This window comes from Psittacula echo, assembly GCF_963264785.1.
Source record: "Psittacula echo genome assembly, chromosome: 1".
In the NCBI taxonomy this organism is placed as follows: Eukaryota; Metazoa; Chordata; class Aves; order Psittaciformes; family Psittacidae; genus Psittacula; species Psittacula echo.
Window position 1 is genome coordinate 151,754,078 of NC_137735.1, and position 20,700 is coordinate 151,774,777.

The 20,700-nt window shown below is 38.9% G+C and overlaps 1 protein-coding gene across 1 annotated transcript in view; it reads right to left on the reverse strand.

The window, feature by feature from the left end:
• Window positions 1-16,000, reverse strand: part of TAFA2 (TAFA chemokine like family member 2) — a gene marked incomplete at both ends in the record, with an annotated part of 49,736 nt that extends 33,736 nt beyond the window's left edge. Inside the window, one exon of the mRNA XM_080610446.1 lies at window positions 15,895-16,000. Coding sequence (XP_080466572.1) covers window positions 15,895-16,000 — 106 coding nt within the window. The remainder of the gene's footprint in view (window positions 1-15,894) is intronic.
• Window positions 16,001-20,700: the final 4,700 nt, after the last annotated feature.

Here is a 20,700-nt window from a genome sequence, read left to right on the forward strand (position 1 = left end):
ACAAAATAAAAAGATGAGGAAATCAGAAACTGAAGATGCAGCAGAGTGAGCCAGCCTTTCCTGACTTCAGTGATATAGCTCTGCTTTAACACCTAATTCTTTACATGAAACTGCTGCATTGCATAGGAGTTATATTATGACTGGGCACCTATAATTTCTAAGGAACAAGATCTATAATAAAAAAGTGAACATGAACACTGTGAATTTCCTTTTACTTCACATGCAGTTACTCTGATACTTGTGGTTTGGGACGGCTCTTCACTTGGATTTTTACTTTAGCAAACATGCTGCATAATACGGATGCCATCTGATTATTTCTGATCTTCTGTCTCACCTCTTCAAGAGAATGGCACGTTAGTCTACATTTCCTTTCCCACATAGACATTTTTAGAGTGTATCAACACCTGAATACGTTGTCAGCTGAATGAACAGAAACCAAATTTCAGCAATGCACTCATGGTTCAGAACCTCAAAAGCAATGCACAGCAGAGTCTGAACCTGCAAACTAGAGAGACTTGATGGAGTTTTGTCCCTGATTATTTTTTTTCCAGGTATTATACATATGCATGCATGCATGCATACATACATACATACATACATATATATACAGTCAAGGACATGTAAGAAAGTATCTCTAAGTAGAAGAAAACTTTAACATAGCAATGCATCTTGACTTTTTGCTCACTTTCTGAATCTTTATACCGTCATTTATTAGATTATTAAAACAATTTAAAACTGGGATTTCCACTGTTCTCTATAAAAGCAAATACACTTGTCACCACACTTTGAATATTTACAGTTTTGGCATCTAATCTAAGCTGGACATACCTATATAATCAAAGCAGAGCTAGAGGAAAAAGCACACCCTGAATTTTAGGCATTCAAGATTAGATCCCTCTCTAAGGAAAAGAGCTACATCAGTGACATGACTTGGCCCCTGGTTAGTCATTTATTTTGGGAGATTGCCCTCATGAGGATCTGACACTACCACAACACTGAAACAGGCCCAAGAGAAGGTCAGCTCTCTGTGACCAAGTCTGCTCTAGGACTGATAACGTATATGTATCACTAAACCAAGCTAAAACATATCCATTGATTTATACTCCACTGTAAAGCTGACCTCTAAGATCTCAGACGTTTGCCAGGGCTCAGCAGAGGAGTGACTTGCAGGTCCAAATATAACACTAAAGTCAGAGGAAGAAGCAAAAGGACGTTTGAGAAACATACTCCCCTAGCTATTACTTCAGTTTTCAGAATGTTATTAGTTACGGTAGCAGGGAATCTAGACTTATTTTCAAAGCTTTTTAAACAGTGAACTTTCTCCTTCGAAGAAAAAAGAAACTTAGAAGACTCAGACAGACTTCCTAGATTTAAAATACATCACTGATTTATTTCCCTGCTGTAGACAATTCACTTTAATAAAGGGACACAGAAATAGTCTGAAGCTTATAAATCCCACTCTATAGCTGTAAAATAACATTTCCACATTTTTCTCTAGGTCTCTAAGAAAGAAATCTCATGTGTCCCATCTATCTCCTCCTTAATTATTCATTTTTGCTACTCATGAACATAGGAGATTTTTCCATAAAATAAATAAAATACAAAATAAATGCCAAACATAAAAAACTTCATTAAAACCTATTGAAATTGTTACCCCCCAGTGATTACTGTTATGAAAAATTGAGTGATATTTTATAGTTTAACATTCCTTCTCCTACAACAACTTTATTAGGATAAACCATAATTTGGCATTTTCTCATATTTTTAGTGTGAGTCATAACGCTGTTTAAGTGTAGCCTGTTGTATACCTAGCATTCAGCCAAAGAGCAAATTAGTTTATAACCACTCCTACAGATATGTTTGGACAATCTAACAGATTTTTGGCGCCCAACGTGGGGCACGAAGGGTTGAGATAACGACAGATCTGACCGGAGTGTGTCTAATCGTATTTGTGATAAGCATTCAGTGTTTTGGATTAATAGTCACTCATCACAATGCTGATTTATTGGCTCTCAAAGTTGTTGTTTTTGACCTCACAGTTTCAATATGCCGTAGCTTACTTAGAGCCGGTATTTGCTGTGTTAGTGTTTTTCAAGTGTGGGGCTTGGGCTAAGGTTATTGTCTCATTGTATTTTATGGTAATGACTTGTAATACAATAGAAAAATTGATCATGAAACTGATCTGGAAGAAAGAAACACAAGCTTTCTTGGGTGCTGTAGGGTTCTGGAGAATGCACATCCCAAATCACAGTTCGATTGTAAGCCCTCTCTATCATGTGACCCGGAAGAAGAACGATTTTAAATGGGGCCCTGAGCAACAACAAGCCTTTGAGCAAATTAAACGTGAGATAGTTCATGCAGTAGCCCTTGGACCAGTCCGGAACGGGCTAGATGTAAAAAATGTACTGTACACCACAGCCGGGGAGAATGGTCCTACCTGGAGCCTCTGGCAGAAAGCTCCAGGGGAGACTCGAGGTCGACCCCTCGGCTTTTGGAGTCGGGGATACAAAGGATCTGAGGCCAGCTATACCCCAACTGAGAAAGAGATACTGGCAGCCTATGAAGGGGTTCGAGCTGCTTCGGAGGTGATTGGCACTGAAGCACAGCTCCTCCTGGCACCCCGGTTGCCCGTTCTGGGCTGGATGTTCAAAGGCAGGGTCTCCTCTACACATCATGCAGCCGATGCGACATGGAGTAAATGGGCTGCACTAATTACACAACGAGCTCGAACAGGAAATCCCAGTCATCCAGGCATTCTAGAAGTCATCATGGACTGGCCAGAGGGCAAAGATTTTGGAATGTCACCAGAGGAGGAGGTGATGCGTGCTGAAGAGGCCCCACCATATAATAAACTATCAGAAAGTGAAAAGCAGTATGCCTTGTTTACTGATGGGTCCTGCCGTATCGTGGGAAAGCATCGGAGATGGAAGGCAGCTGTATGGAATCCTCAACGACAAGTTGCAGAAACTGCTGAAGGAGAGGGTGAATCGAGTCAGTTTGCCGAGGTGAAAGCCATCCAGCTGGCCCTGGATATTGCTGAACAAGAAAAGTGGCCAGTACTTTATCTATAATACAAGTGCTTAGCAATTATACATCTTTTTTCTCCTTCCTGGGTGGTCAACCTATGAAGGAGACATTCTTTTACCTTCTTTTACCCTTTACAGGAGAGCTTCCCTGACAGCCAAGATCCATTGAAGTGGGACTTTTTACATGTTTTTTTCCATACACCACTATTTAGTGTGATAGTTTTAAATGGGAGTTCCACATAACCCACATGAACTACAAGAAATGAGTATAACTTCCACGTGCAATTCAGACTATTCTAATTTAGTCCTCTTCTGACTTTCAGCAAAAAATCCTCTATTTCTAAATGCCTACTACAGGGTGATAATCTGCCCTTCTACTCTGCTCTCTTGAGACCTCACTTGGAGTGTGTACAGTTCTGGTGTCCTCAACATGAGAAGGACATGGAAGTGTTGGAGCAAGTCCAGAGGAGGGCCACAAGGATGATCAGGGGACTGGAGCACCTCCCGTATGAAGATAGGCTGAGAAAGTTGGGGCTGTTGAGCCTGGAGAAGAGAAGGTTGCATGGAGACCTCATAGCAGCCTTCCAGTATCTGAAGGGGGCTATAGGGATGCTGAGGAGGGACTTTTCATTAGGGACTGTAGTGGTAGGATAAGGAGTAATGGGTTAAAACTTAAAACAGAGGAAGTTTGAGTAAGATATAAAGAGGAAGTTCTTTACTGTTAGGGTGGTGAGGCACTGGAACGGGTTGCCCATGGAAGTCATGAATGCTCCATCCCTGGCAGTGTTCAAGGCCAGGTTGGACAGAGCCTTGGGTGACATGGTTTAGTGTGAGGTGCCTGCCCATGGCAGGGAGGTTGGAACTTGATGATCTTAAGGTCCTTTCTAATCCTAACTATTCTATGATTCTTTGATTCTATGAACTATTAGTGGAGGTCTTGGTCCAAAGTAATTAAAAGATTTTTGGGGTTTGCTATTTCCAAAAACAGCTTACTGATTCTGAAAATTTTTGGGATATTTCTGTACCTAAAAACCAGCTGTTCTAGAGTATGACATTTTTACAGGCAATAGTAGGCAGTGATCCTTCTGGTATTAATTTAATTTTTTTAAAGAAAAATAAAAAAACCCTATCAGTTTAAAAGTTCCTTCTTTTTCTCTAACATGTAGTTTTTAAGTCAGATTTGTGAAGTACAATATACCAACCCCTCTCTGATAGCTAACCTTTTTTCTTCAGTTGTTTTCCTCTATGCAAACTGTTTTTCGACAACCCAGGAAAACGTAATGACAGTGATATTGTGACATTGAAAGAGGGTGAGAAATACATCCTGTCCTTAAATCAGTTAGCAGAAAATGCCTCTAATGATGCAGGACAAAAACTGAAAATGAAGAAGGCACGAGATTAGGCTGGTGAGCACTGTACTTGCACTGATGTTAGGTGACCACCCTAATTCCCCACTTTCTAGCTGCTTACATCCCATCCCGTCACACCTTCTTCCCTAATATTAGGCAGAGTGCCTGCCTACGCTTCATTCTTGCAATCCCCAAAAACCAGTTTCCAGGCTGGTGTGACAGTAAATAGTAAAGAAGCCCTTGTGTTCATTTAAACTATATGATGAACAGGAGTGGCATAAGTAGGATGAAAGTTTAATTCTTTTCTCTGAAGATTCCAATGACATACTCTCTGCAGGATGCCTTTTGTCTTCTGCAACCCAGCTTTCTAGTATACTATGTATTATTATGATGAGGAACAAAATATGCAAAAATATGGATAATTAACTTATCATAAATGAGAGTTTCTGGATTTTCCCATGCTCTGAAAAGGTAAACATAATCATGCAAACAATATTTTTCTTCTCCTGAGGTGGTTTTGAACCAAAACTCAAAGAAGAGAGATTTACACAGCCTTCATGTGCACAGCATGCAGCAGTGTAACAAAAAGGCACAATATTACTCTTCCTCCTTCCTTATTTAAACTTGCATCTTCTCTCAAATACAGTTATATTTGCTCTTAATATCTCTGGAAGATGCACTGGGGTGAATGATGCAATTAAGAAACCAAAATTCCTATTTCTTCCAGATGCTTATTTGCTCAATATTCACTCACTTCCTATTTCTTCCAGATGCTTATTTGCTCAATATTCACTCACTGGAAATATATTTACTTTCCACTCTGTGGTGTATAGCAGTTAGCACACCTTCTGGGTTTTATTTCACAAAATTTCCACAGTTAATCTGACACATGCCAATGCATCTTAGATGAAAGTTTAGCAGCCGTAATCTTTCATTTCTATCAGCAGTAAATTTTCATACCATAAAAAAGCTGCGCAAAGTTTTAAATAAGTATTTATTGTAAAAAACTTTTCATTTTGCTGTTCATAGGTACAATACTTTCTGTTGTCTTCCTTTTAAAAATTTACTTTGGTTTTCCTCAGTCTTCCAGCTCACTGAAGGAATCTAACGATGATTTCAGTGTTTTCTATGATTCATTCTTTTCACTGAGATTGAATTACAGGATTAAATGCTTCATCCTTGCTCTCCTCTCATGATAGACATATATTATATCATCTTGGGTTCAAATTCTGGATCCTACAAATTCTGACCTTCCCAGGGACTTAGTCTCCTATAACACCTATCTCTCCTCCACACATGGTCCTGGATCACACACTCATCTGAAGCAATTCTAATACCTTACACCTAAAAATACAGTGACACAATGCATCCAAGATTTGTGTTGGCCTTAACAGAATGCTTTTCTTGGGCATATCATTTCCACAGCTCTGCATTCACCCAGAATAACCCATGCATTCAACTTTATACTTCAGTCATTCAAGGATGCTTGAAATAGAAGCCAGAAGTATTTTGCAAAAAGAATTCTAAGTCTACTGTATTTGCTTGAGAACAATTTGGGTACAAGAGTTATACAAATCTATGGGGAAAAAAAGAACAAGACTGACTTGGCAGCTCCAGCCTCTGCCTACTCATCACTACAGACAGAATTCTTGCTCAGCCTGGTAAAAGAGAGCTGCACAAAGCAGACTGCTTTTTTATGATTTTCCTGTTTTCTGTCATCTAAAACCCCAAGCTAGCCTCCATTCTCCTGTAAGTATACCATGGATTTGCTCCCATTTATGTGAAGAAGAGTTTTTTTCTTGGTCACAGTTAAATAGTACTTTCACACTTCAAAGGGAAGGTCAAAAATTTTGTATTATACCTCTTCAAATTTCAAGAACTCTTCCTGACTTTCTATGTATTTCAGCTCAACAAGGAGAAATGGAGCAAACATCAAATCCAAGTTTTACAACCAAATCTTTTTTAACATAACAGAGTGACATTTGCAGAATGATATGCAGATATAAATGAATCTGTCACAGACCAAATTTCACTGGCTTCTGAATTGCAACATGAGACTCCACTTGAACAGTAGAAATAAAATTAGACCTTTACAATTTTATTCCAACATTATGACCCTGATACAGAAGAAGAATTACTAGGCAGACAAAAGAACAATATCCAAAGTGAGTCCTCCTGCTAAAAGACTTCCCAAAAGTTCCAGAAGCTTTCCAACAGGTTGCAAACTCTTTAGTATATGAATTCAGGAAATTATTCACACCTACACTGAAGGCTTTATTTCCCACTTTGTGAAAGGAATGAGCTCTGAATGGTGACTCAGAGCACCTAAGAGAAATGCCTGAAACTGGACACTGTGGAAAATTCCCTGAGTTTTCAATTAAGATTGAAAAGCACTTAGTACTTTGCAAAGCTCCCATGAATAAATGATAAGCATTTTTAAAACACTACAACGGTCCACATAAGCTATTTCATCAGTGATGATGACCTTGTGTATTTTTCTTTCACCCAAGTCTCTCATACCTCTGTGTGCATAGGCATGCTCATATGCCCACATACATACACAGGCTTTGCTGCTTTGGAGCTGTTGGTTTGTGGAGCTTAGGCTCAGATCAATTCTCTTACCTTCTGAAAAGATGAGACCCTTTTACAAATTTATATCAAGTCCTTTACAGTTGACTCAATGATCCTAAAGTTCTTTTCCAATCTAACTGATTCTATGATTCTAAATCTCTACAACAGTGGAAGACTGCCCCAGTGAACCTTAAAATGGTAAATCCTCCTCAGAACAGAACTAAAAATTTTTGTTCAGAAGGAACTTCATAAATTCCAACCCAAAACACAGAAAGGATTTTTCTCCTGATTTTCCTCAGAATAGCTGACTATTTCTGAATATTTCCTTGGCACTTGCATGACCAAAGAACAGCTGTTCTAAAATACGACATTGTACAATCAATCACTTAAGACTGCTACAAATTCAGTGAAGCCTGTCAAGAGATTAGGCCACAGTCTTTAGACATAATCAGCAGAAAATTAATGCAGATGAAAATTAGATTAACATATCCCCTGAATGCTATAGAAATAATCTCCACGTGGGATGTGATTTTCCAGGCACAAACTTCCCAACCTGAGTATGTGAAATCCCCTGAGTTGGATAATGATGGTGTGCAGTAGATACCAGCATACATATTGGGCAGGTATTCCATACTGCATGTATGGAATGTATATTGGAGAGCCTGAGGGACAATGCAGACAACCCTAAGACTAGTACTGTCATACATGGCCTCCATACATGAAACCAGATCTGGACTTTGAAGAATTTGCCCTAATCCTGCAATTACAGTAATTTTACATATCTGGATACTGTTAAGGATCTAATTATAATGTAATATTTGACTCATTATATTTGACCTATAAAAAAGACATGATCTTAACATGTTGTATTTGGGGAAAATATAATGTCAGGGAAACTGTAAACTGTTCAGATTTTCTTTTCAATTATATTCTTGTTTGATAGTCCCAGATATTAATACAATTTTTTGAGTGTTTCTCTGAGGAAAAAGAAGGGGGAAAAAGTTGTCACACCAGTGAAGAAAAAACTGCTTGGTTTCTTTGCCAAAGAAATCTGACTTCATAGTCTTAAACATAAACTTTGTACTAGTCACGACCTTCCAATATACCTCAAGATAATCCTACCATCTGAGCTGCAAAGCTGTTGGAAGTCCCCAACACATCTCCAACAATGCATGTCAAATTCCAAGGCTTGAAATTTCAACCAGAAGGAACATTCAGAGCTTTCCTGAATATAAGGTTCCACACTTTTGGAATAACTCTGTAGATTGTTGTTACCAGCATTAAATATTTATATAAATAGACAGAGAATAGCATTTCCTCAAAAGGTCTGATTTGTAAAAACTCACTCTGATACTTACCATTGAAATTTTGTAATAATTTTCCCATTTACAACTCCTATCCTACCCATCTGTACTGGAAGGATCCTCTTTAAAGACAGTGTAGCCAATACAGTCAATGAGAAAAATGTTTCCAGAAAGGGAGATGGGTCTAGGGAGTGGGCACAGGCAGACACAGCAACCCCATCACCTTACTGTGACACAGCATCCTGCTTCATTAGGTGTCATACGAGTCTCCACATGACTAAACAATCCTTCTCTTCCTCTCTGATCACAATTGGATCTAACATTCATTGCTTTCCTTTTCTACTCTAAGGAAAAGTTTATTTAAGATATTATCTATGACATGACATACATTTAGGCAAATTAAAAACTCAGAATATAACTGTAAGCCCAGAAAATAATATCTTAAATTTGGAAATGCTAACAAAAATATACACTATATGCTACATTAATTGAGCACTTAAGTTAATGAAACAAAAAGGAAAACTCTGATCAACAGATCCAAGAGAATGATACTATTAAACCAACACTAATTGAATAGAGATGGCCATCTAGAGGGGCTAACAGTTTCCTTCTTACTATTTTTATGGGTTGAGGCAAAACTGTGGCATGCAAATGTAAGCACTGTGTTTCCCTCGCTGGAAGAATAAAGGAGCACAGAGAAGAAATAGGCATAACTCTGCTATTGCCATGATTTCTGCACTCATGTGGCAGTGAACCATCCAAACCATTGGCATCTTGGCAATCAGAGAAAATTATTTTCCTTTATACCCTGGCAGAATGCCAAGAAAAGTTATTTACTGAATTCTAACAGATACTGTATTAACATTTTAGACTGCAGTGACAGATACTGGTATGAAAGTGTTCGACTGTTCTATTTTATCTTCAAGCAAATGGCAATTTTGGGATCAGGTTCTGATCCTGATATAACTGAAACTTTCAATTAATGCCCAAGCTAGATAAGAACATCTAATATCTTTCTTCCCCATGTCTGCTAAAATAACTATTATCTTCCTTTGTTTCTATATTTAAACATTAATTACACTCAGAATTAAGTTAGTGAAAGCTGCACACAAAGCATTCTCATTTAAGTGAATCTATTTCTGGGATGAACTTCCACAAGAGATAAGATTATCCATGTTTGAGACATTTAGCAAATATGACCAAAAAGTTTGATGAAGCTAGACTGACAGATCAATAGTAGTGGATGCCTCCATCTAATATTCTGACAGAACCCACCGACATCTTCCAGCCTCACCTGGTAGCTCTTAAGGCATCCACACACATCTGTGTGTTTGCAACTGCCCTCATCAGTTTTCTTCTATTTATCCAGTAAAGAACATGGGAATACGCAGAACAACTCTTATCCTTTGACAGGCACACACAAACAAAAGGTGCATGTTGAACACATACAATTTCTCCACATGGTCAGATCTATTACCAAATATTATGGTACAGGCACTTCAAAAAAGTGCAAACTGAAGAAAAAAACTCTAGGAATGTAGATCTTAAACAACAAAATTACAGGCAATCCCCTAATTTTCTTAACTAGACAACATTATTCAGCTGCAATATGTTGTAGGTATTTATGCAAGTTTCTGAACACTGTGGTCAGTAATGTGAACATTCTTAGTGCAATAAAAAGATACCACAGTAAGGGGCTGATAAAGTCCTTCTGAATGACTGAAACTTCTAGTGTGATTCCCTGCAGTAGAACCAGTTACATATATTCTGGAATGTTCCAGCTGAAGTTCAAGAACTTCTTTCATACAAAATGCAGTAAGATCAAAGTCAGACAGAGGTCTGTTGTGGATCTTTATTACAGAGTACCCTAAAACTAAGACTAACAATTCAAGTCATTATTATAAACTAGACACAAACGTATTTTAAAACAAAGAAAACTCAGTGGTGCTGAGTAAAGTTGAACAGAAATGGAAGATCTTAAAAATCTACCCTTGGTGGGTTGGATTCCTCTTTCTAAGTCTGCCCTCAGACCAGAACCCCTCAACACAGTCACATCTGGCTCCTTAAGTCCCTTTCCTTCCATAACCTCAAAAGGCTAGCTGTTTGTCTTTTCAACAGACTTCTAAGTTGTCCCTCAGTCTTTGCTCCTGCTATATATAGGCTTTATGACAACTAGCCTCTCTCCTTTCTACCTGACCAGCCTTGTTCTCTGGAGGCTTTCTCCCAGCCCACTCAAGACAGTTTCATTTGGTCTATAGCAAGCAGTCATCACAAGAAAAACAAGGTCTTCTGCTCTGCTGCTTCAAATTTAAACACACAGCAAACAGCAAATCAGGAAGTCAAATATGCAGAACTAATCATAAGTGCTCATAAGCACCTCCACTTAGGCATCGCCTTTAGTAAAGTTCAAGGTACATTTGCCCACATCATAATATACAGTACTTCTGATAATGAAGTTTTGTCCCGGGAGTCTAAGGAGTGCAAGCCAATACTGGACTTTAAATACTGATATCGAACACAAAGTCACACATGCAGCAATAGCTTTACACATAGGCTACTAGATGAATATCATTCAGTGGGTAACTGTAAGAAAAAGTCTGGCTAGGAGAAAATCTATTGCAAGGATCAGAGAATCAATGACATCTTTAAGTCATAATTCATAACACTAAGAGTTTGGAAAGCATTGCACCAGATTCACCAGCGTGCCTTAAGTCCCTCATACTGCTGTAGTGATGCAAAAGAACCCCAAATACTGGAGAGACATTAAGGTTTGGAATAGCCCTGACATGTCATCTATATGTAGAATGTAATATTGCTGCAAGTATAGAACAAATGAAAACTACTTGCCAGCTTTTGAAATGCATATAATGGTTTTCACTAGCTACATGTATGGCATAGTTAGCTGATTATTTGAAACTACTTTTAGAAATAATTTCTTCTAACCTAATTTGTTTAAATTTTGCTCTTTGGATGTATAATCTGGATGTGCTTTTGTCCCTGGCCATGGCAGAGGGGTTGGAAGTAGATGATCATTAAGATCCCTTCCAGCTCAAACCATTCTATGATGGCAAATGAAGTTTAGCTGGTGAATGAAGTTGCTAAGCCACAGTCCATGGTATTTGAAAAATGGCAGTCAGGTGAAGTTCCTGATGACTGGAAAAAGGGAAATATAACCCCCATTTTCAAGAAGGGGAAAACGGATGACCTGGGGAATTACAGACCAGTCAGTCTCACCTCTGTGCCTGGCAAAATCTTGGAGCAGATTCTCCTGGAAAGCATGCTAAGGCACATGAAAAACAAGGAGGTGCTTGGTGACAGCCAGCATGGCTTCACTAAGGGGAAATGCTGCCTGATCAATTTGGTGGCCTTCTATGATGGGGCTACAGAACTGATGGACAGGGGTAGGGCAGTTAATGTCATCTACCTGGGCTTGTGGGAGTGGGTTGTCCAGGGAAGTTGTGAATGCTCCATCCCTGGTGGTGTTCAAGGCCAGGTTGGACAGAGCCTTGGGTGACATGGTTTAATGTGAGGTGTCCCTGCCCATGGCAGGGGGGTTGGAGCTAAATGATCTTAAGGTCATTTCCAACCCTAACTATTCTATGATTCTATGACTCTATGATTTCATGATCCTATGATAAATCACCTATTAAGCTGTCTAAGCAGTTGTCCTAACTCACCAGTGAATTTCACCCCTTGTGCATGAAATGAGCATGAGGGCACTGAGGCAATGCACACAGGCCATTACCGTAGCTTTTAACAAAGTGTTGTATTATCTCTCCTCAAGACAAATCAATTCCATAGCCTGGAGGTCAGGCATAGTCAGGAGCCTGTCATATGCTGATTCAGTGCAGCGTTAGCACTACTGCGCTTGCTGAGAGAGCCCTGCCAAATGCTACAATCCAAAGGAGCTCAGTGGCTCCTTCATTTGACTGGGCTTCAGAACAGCTTCTACTCTGCAAGGAGAAACCAAGATTCATTTTCTGCTTGTGAACAGAAAGACATTCCCTCAGGCTTATAATTTGGTGCAAAGTCACAAATAAGGAGCAGCAATTCTGCATCACAAACAATAAAGAGTTTAGTTTGGTTTAACTATATGATAAGCATCAGATGAATAATTTCAGCTTCTGCATGAAATTTCTAAAATGAAAATAAATTATCATGATTTTTCATCTAGTAAGTCCAAAAATACTCAATCACTTTATTTAGCTACCTGGAGTGTTTTCTGGTTCCATAATGAATTCCTTCTGGCATAAAGTTTATTGGTTTGTATTTTGAGGCATGGTGAACTATTCTCAGATTCAAAAGCACCCATAATTTACTTAGATTATCTTATTGTTATAAATCTAGAAAAAAACTTAGTAATCACAAGAAGTTCAAAGAAATCCAAATTCTGAAAAAGTTTTGAGTTTTAGGGTAGAAACTGTGTCTTGAAGCGGCCTCTTGTCTACAAAGGAGTGCTTGTAAGGGGCTATCAGTATATTTCTTTCTGAAAAGGACCAGTCCAACACTTGAAACCTTAAACATGGGCTGTGATAAAACGGTCACCAACTCAATTCATGTTCCCTATGACAGGAACAGCAAACAGGTAGTGATGCTGAACTGATGCCTGCCTGCCATTCCTGTCAGTGAACACTATATGCTTGCACAGGTCTATTTGTTTTCCACAGGCGAGCAAGGAGTAAGAGGATCAGGATCAGTCTTATAATAAAATACCCTTAAAGATTTATTTCACCACCCTCAAGGTATATCAGGTTTTAGACTCATAACCTTGATAATATCCTTTTGGAGGCTGATATGCCACTCTTGTCTTCTCATGCATAGCTACTGCAGCACAAATGGATCTGGTACTGCAGGCTGATTCCCAGTGCATGTGCTCTGGTAACGCACACATCACACATCAGGGTCCCCAGCACAATGCAGAATAAAAGCAGAGTTCCTGTTTCTTTCCAGAAGACAGGATAAATTGAATATAAGTATGTGCACACACAAGAACTATGCAGGAGAACTCAGAATGTTATGTGTGGCAAAAAAAAAAAAAATTGTGAGCTTTCTGTTTTGTTTCAAACACTGTTGAGTGCTTATTTATTTTAGCCCTTGGACTTTCTGTCCAGATTGATGAAACTTTGACAATCAGTCAAGATAAAGGGGGCAGAAGTGTATTCAAAGCAGTCAACTAAAGAGAAAGAAGGATGGACTTGGCACTCACACACCTGACACAGAAAAGCTGTCATCTGAAATCCCAGTTTGTAACCCTGGTGGCTGTTCAACTGGACCTCAGAGCCTGGTTCCCCATGCCCTTCCTCAGCCTGTTTTTCTGGCTGCTGACTTGAGATTTCTCATTTGTGCCATACCCCTGAAATAAGAGCAATGAACCTAGGGACAGCCTGTCAGAGTGAGCTGTTTATATCCCTGCTGAAGTCTGTCTGGAGAGTGGAGTGCACATTAAACAATTTTTCACACATTTTTTATATTTCCTTCTTTTTCTTTTCTTTAGCAATAGCCTTCTGAAAGTTATATGGGTTTAGGAATTGTTGCAACTAATGAATAATATGACTAAGTCAATAGGAAAGTAAAGATTTTTTCAAATGTAGATTATTGATTTCTGAAATTGTAGGGGCTCCTTCAAAGTCATTAGCGTTTGTCATGTGAATATGTTAGTAAGGACTTCTATAAATGAAGATTAATGATGCTAGGGATAATTATCACTGGAGAAACTCATATTTTTCAGTATTTGGAAACTCCATTCAAAGGTGAACCGCATCAGTTCTCCTTGAATGGACCTTAGCTCCATTACTACTGTGAGACTAGGGGGAAGATTTTCTGTGACACAAGGGTTAGTTAAACTCCCAGTATCTTTGGAAATCAATGTTAGTTGAGCTGCGTAACTGTGATTTGTGCTTTATAAAATAATCCCCCATATACAGTGAGTGCAACTGATTTGAAGACCTACTAAATCCACAAGCCAAAATCCTTCTGAATATTTTGCTTTCCAAAACAATGTGAACATGTACAATAACTGCTTTCCCAAATTAAACACTCAAGTCATGATGCTTATTATTATTGTTCCCTGCCAGAATTCATATATTTTGCTAAAGGTGTGAAGAGTTACAAATTAAAGAAAAGGAAGAACCTAAATTTTCTGTTAATTTGCAGGGATATAAGGAAGTCCCTACAGCTAATAACCTGATTTCACAGGGGAGCTCATATGCTTATTTTTTTAGTTTAAAAACATCAAATTCAATATTTCTCAAGTTATTTCTACTCTGAGGCTGGGACTGAAATGCCAGGTACTGTTCAGATAATTAATGGTATAGCTCTGCTGGGGTTTCCCTTGCATAAATATATCTGGAAAGCTAAAATTGGTGTGGTATCATTTGATTCTCAGTTATGAAGCACTAATTCCCCAAAGAGTCCTTAAGATTATAATTTGTTTCCATGAAATACTTGGTGACAACTTTTATCCATCAGGTTATTTTTAAAAAACAAACAAACAAATAAAAGTAGCAAGCATAACTTGGCCAAGTCTGAATTCAATTAAGGCAAACACAGCTTGACCAGCCCTTGTGCATGGAATCAAAATGGTCTGGAGATGGGCTTTCTGATTATTAAAGAAAGACAATCAAAGGTGAAAGAATTCTGAATCCAGTCTAGAATGTGTTGGCTCTTTTCCAGTAGCCAACTAAACTGGCAAGCCACGCCACAAATGCATATGCAGGTTTGGAGGGGGACAAAAGCTAAGCAAAGGGTGTCAGCATGGTTCCTGTCTGGCATGATGGCCATCTTTTGCAGCCTGAAGGACCACATCAGAATATGTTTCATCTGCAGCCAAATTGTAACTCACTAAAAGACTTTGCAGAAAGTCCCTGTTTCCTGAAGTCCTTAATATGTGAGGTATTTTAAAAAAGCTATCTTCACACAGCAGAAAAATATCTAGCAGCCAGATATGTAAAATATCTGCCATGAAATCCTGTCATCAGAGGGAACATTATAAAACGTACATGAACACAGAGAGATGAAATGACTGGTTTTATTGTAATCCTTTCCCAGTATTTAACTCCTTAGATCTTGGTAATGTTCATGTTCCACTCTTTCTTTACCCAAGCTGTTAAGAGTTTATTCTTGTCTTGAGTAAGCAGATAAACAGCCAATAGACACTATATGAAGATAAGAAGTAGACATCAAAATCACTGCAAATCACATTTCAAGTTATATTAGTCTTTAAAAAGATATTAGTATATGAATCTAGAGAGCTCGTTTCTTGCAGTAGGGGTTTACAGAAACACACCAAAAAAACAATTGTTTCTAATGTTCATTTCAGGAATTCATTTGTAGCACATGTATGTGTATTTATGAGACGAGCAGTATTCATTATTTGATTTTTTTACATTACCATCTTTTCTTACCATCATTACAAAATGACCTAAAATCAGAGAATGCTGAAAATGGGACTGATATACTTAAATTCTCAAGTAATTAATAGAAGTCTATCCATTGAAAAGACTCCTCCTTTGGTACTGGTTAGTGGAACAATACAAGGAGACACAAATACACATAAGAAAAAGCTCACATAAACTGGACACTTCTGAATTTGTTGGCAGAGGCCACAGATATGACAGTATAATAGAACAGAACTGAATTTCTTACCTTTATGATGATTTGCTCCAGATGCTAATTTCCCCCACAGTGTTACAACAAATATTATTATTAGCAGTTTTCCTTTTGTTGCTTTCTGTAAGTACCTCTTATTCATCCTGAAAAAAAAAAAAATGCACAAAAATAAGTATCTTGATACTTATTTAAAAAACATTTTTTACCTAATTTAAGGAGAATTCAAGAAGTTTTTGTGAGTGTCTGGCTGATAACCCTTTAGTCTTAAATTCTGCTTAGCTCTAAATGAGGTACATGATATAGAGCATCTGTATAACCTCAGTTCCTGGTCCACCAGCATTCCTTCACTCTGGTCAGTACCCGAGATAATTCCTGCACTCATCACATTTCTTCCAAGGCAGGAAGGAGTGTTCATAACCACAGCAGACCCCAAAGCTGGCAAGAAGGATGAATCCAAGCAGCTATGCAGCAGGTTTTGATGAGCAGAGCAGTTCCACTGGTGTGTTTAGAGCCAGTCATGGTCAATGTGGTTCTCTCTGACCATGCAGAGGAGTTTTTAGCTTTTGGGACTGCAGCTGTTTCTGGATTGTGCCCATGATTCATAAAGCAATAACAGATTTGAATAGACCTCCAGTACATGTACCAACCCTCCTGTACAGAAGTCATGAGTGGTTCAGAAACATGGACTTAAGCACTGCGGATTCACTAGTCTCTCCCCTGTCTATCTTTGGGTAATGAAAAGATTTGATTTACTGCACCAAAGGAAATTGCACACAGCTACCCTCATCTTGTTTAGTGATGTTTTCACTGTGACAGCAAGCCACCGTTGGTGGTTCAAGCGCAAGGTAATACATCACTTACTTCTCAGTAACCTCCTCCAAAGATAAAATACCCCTCTACTTGACAAAAAGACAAGTTCAGGAACGTAGGTGCTAGTGCTTAAGGATTACAGTTGTGTGGAGAATGGCAAGGGTATAATAATGAAACCTTCTCTCACTTTTCTCTGTAGAAGTGCTTTAAGGAGCTGGCTACAAAACAGCTTGGCACAATGATCATATTTCTGCTGATAGGTCAATAGGACAATGATGCCTATTTCAAATCACTTATACCAGAAAAGCTCAAATTTGATCACTTACACAATATTATTCCTGTAATGCCTGGAACTAGGGTGCCTTTCTGAGCAGAATAAACTGCATTGGTTCACTATGGTTGCACATTTGTCTCCTATCACATTTGTAAGAAGCCCAAAAGCTTTTAAGAGCATCTCTTTTGCTCTGTTCATGTACAACACTATCACCTTGGGCAACCACAGATCTGTGAAAGTCAGACTGCTCTAATACAGAATTAACCAGTAGACTGTTCAAAGTCCCAAATCTTTTTCCATTCCTTCAAAGCAAATCCTTGCCTCACAGCAAATTGCTTTCTAACAGAACACCATACAGTGATAAGGCAACTCCCTTCACACCTCACAACTCCAGTCATGATTTCCAGAATTGTAACCAGGCCACTTCCCTAAAAATTGCCAGTCTTGCTCTTCAGGAGACTGATGAGACCTTGTTAAGCACTGACAAATTTCCACACCAGGCTGTGTGTAACAAAACACTAGGACACAAATTAAGAACCCACAGAGGAATACACCAAACCCTTTTAAACCTGAATTCAGAGCAAAGAGAATTCAGCATCCTTTGACAGTAGTCACACATGTACAGTGTTTTTCCCAGAGGCTGAGATAATCACATTTATCAGGGAAAAAGAGAGAGGAGTAAGCAAATGCTATATCTAGGATGGTGGATGTGCCCTCAAAAGCCTGACTGATTAATAAACAGGGTGGAGGTCACAGCGCGCTATGAACCACATCAAGGTCTGTCTTCTTGCATGGATTCCAGTGCCTTTGGAGTGCAAACTGCATATTCATCATCAGCTCCAGGTTTATGAAGTAATCAAAGCTAAACGGAAATACACTGTCACTGTAAATAAGAACAAAAGAAATGAAACTGGAATGCACATTCAGCATACGCTCTTCCACAGCTGTCTCTGTGAACAGAATATGAATTAACACTTTCCCTCCTGGATCCTTGTGCTGTACCTGTTGTGATGCTGGTGCCAAGTCATATCTCATTAAAATCAAATAATTCTTCCTCACCTACCCAACACTGCTAAAAACCCAGTGGGATCTGCACCATTAAACAAAGTTGAATCTAACACTGCTCCTTCTAGTGCTCTGCTGATGCCATATTAATTCAATGTGCTGCAAGGCTGGCAACAAATGCAGGGTAGAAAATGCAGATATATAAGGAAAATTAGTAGCAGTAGGGGGAAAGACAGAAAACCAACCTATCTGCTTCTGAACAAAAGCCCCTCAGGGTAGGTGGCAGAATGAAATACAAACCCCTGCCCTCAGCTCAGAACACCAATGAGGAGTAAGCCAACACCGAATACAGAAGAGACTGTTCTGCAAAGTAAAGGAAGGAGTTTCAGCTTTAACACAGAAAACCTGGGCTCAATGCCATTGCCAGGTTTTTCAGTTAGGAGAAAAACAACACACCATTTCTGTACTGCAAGCTTATTGCACTATTCTGCATTACTCATTTGCGGTATTCACCTTTAGAAGGACAAAAATCATAACTTTTCCTTACAGCAGTCCCATAACAGGCACAATTAACAGAAAACTCAGTGAAAGTAGCAGTTCTAGCTTGGGACATAGTTCAGAGACCATCAGCAGAAGTACAAAATAACTACCTCAGCAGTTTAAGTATTCATAACATACAGGAGCTCAAATAAAAAGTTGGAAGATGATGTTAAATTTCAAACTAATTATACAGTATAACACTAGACTTGCAGTTGTGTTTGTTGGCTACTCACAACGGTCAGTCCAAGGACAGATGAGTGGCTGCATAAGCACAAAGTAGGTGCAAAGCACTCTGCTCCCAGCAGTCCTGCTACAGAGGCCACACTGCAGCAATACAGCCCCAGAAATAAAAAATGAAGGGATTGTAGTCCAAGAAACTCACGGTTGGGATGGATGCATATCATCAGCAAAGCAGGCAAACAGCTAGATAACAAGGAGAGGCCAGAAGATATGCTCAGTATCTGTGTGCATGCATTATCACCTAGGCTGAGAAACCGGTTATTTTTTTGTGGATTTGCAAAACAGCCTATGATAGAGCACTGAGAAGACACTGGAACTAAACAGTATTTGACCTTTGCTTTGAAATTAACTATTAGTCTCTTGCAACCTTGATCCATGTCAAGTAAACGCATCAGGGAAATTCTGTCCATTTCTGTACTGTACTGTTATTACACTAACATAACAGGCTGTGTTAAACAGAACAAATGAGTTCTGAAATGAGGTCTGCTTTTACTAGGGGTGATGCAGAGCTCCACAGACAAACTATAGCTATTAACCTGAATGGTTTTCTCTGTAAGACTTTTTCCTCTTCTATTTACTTTCTTTTCTGCAGAACCTCTCCCTCGATGTGACCCTCACAGCCTTCAGTAGCGCCATGTGAGCCAAAGGTGATCAAAACTGAGAATAGCCATGCTATAGGAGATGCCTACATCTGACTATAAATTTTGCACAAAAATACAAACTTTATGTGTAACAAAAATGTCCTCAGTATCTAACTCCAACATATTGGAAATAAATCCAAGGAATTCTCAGCACTTTCATGCAAAAAAGGATAAGAAAGGCTATCATGTTTGAGCTCATTTTTTAATGTGCTTCAAGGTAAGGAAAAAGCAAGATAGATGATTTTGTAGTTCCAGGGACACATTCAGAATAAAGCAAAAAGACATCACCCACATAATTCAGACGGGCAGTGGCTGAGTGTGAGATGACTCTGCCATGACCAGCTCTTCATTAACACCATAACACAATGAATAAATTCATAGAACTTGTTACTTTTGCTCCCTAAGATTCCTTTTCCCTGAAGAACACTCCACGAGACCATCACCAGTCTGGTATCACGGACTCAAGAATAAACTGTTGCAGTAATCAGTGACAAAAATAGGTTTAAAAAAGTAGGACTTTTTCCTCAGGGTGAAACCACACCTGAAGAGAAGCTTCCCAAACTGCTGTGTCAGCAGAAATCCTTCCCCCTGGCCTCCATGGGTCATCAGAAGCAAATTGTGAATACACTAATAGGTTGCACAGGCTCTCCTCATCACTGCTGCTCCTCATTGTCAGGCCTCTTCCAACAGTGGACGAGTCCTAACTACTTGGCTGTACAGAAACTGCCATGTGCAGATGCTTGTCTTCAATTTTACTGCAGCAGTGTAGCATCCATAAGCTCCCGAGTTTCTACTTTCTTCCTTTTTTGCTGCTGGGCTTGAGATCAGCCATCTTTCCAACAGCTCAGCAATAAAGGACAATCACATGGAAATTAGCTTACATTGTATGGCCAGTGCTGAATTGCCTTGCCTTCCTATTCTAAGTGAAGTGTAACCTCATGTAATCTTTACTGTTGAAGGAAAAAAAAAAAAAAAAAAAACCACAACAGAAATAACAACTTTAATTCTTCCCTTAGGAGCTTATACACAAATAAAATTCTTGTCTGTTTCCTAGGAGTAACAGCATTTTTCCCTGTTTCTCCTTTTCTTTCTTTTCTTTACAAACATTAGCTTCTGTGAAACTGTTCAAAATTCATTCATAGAATGTTTTACATATGTAGAAACTTTCAGTGTCAGTAAGATCTATTTGTCTTCTGCAAACACATATACCCTGTGAATGCAAGTGCTCATAAAGAGAAGTGTAAGCCTACTTCTCTACTGAATCCTGATGAAACGTTTAAGAGACAAAAACCTGCTATAAAATAGATGGAAGATTAGTCCCACATTCTCTTA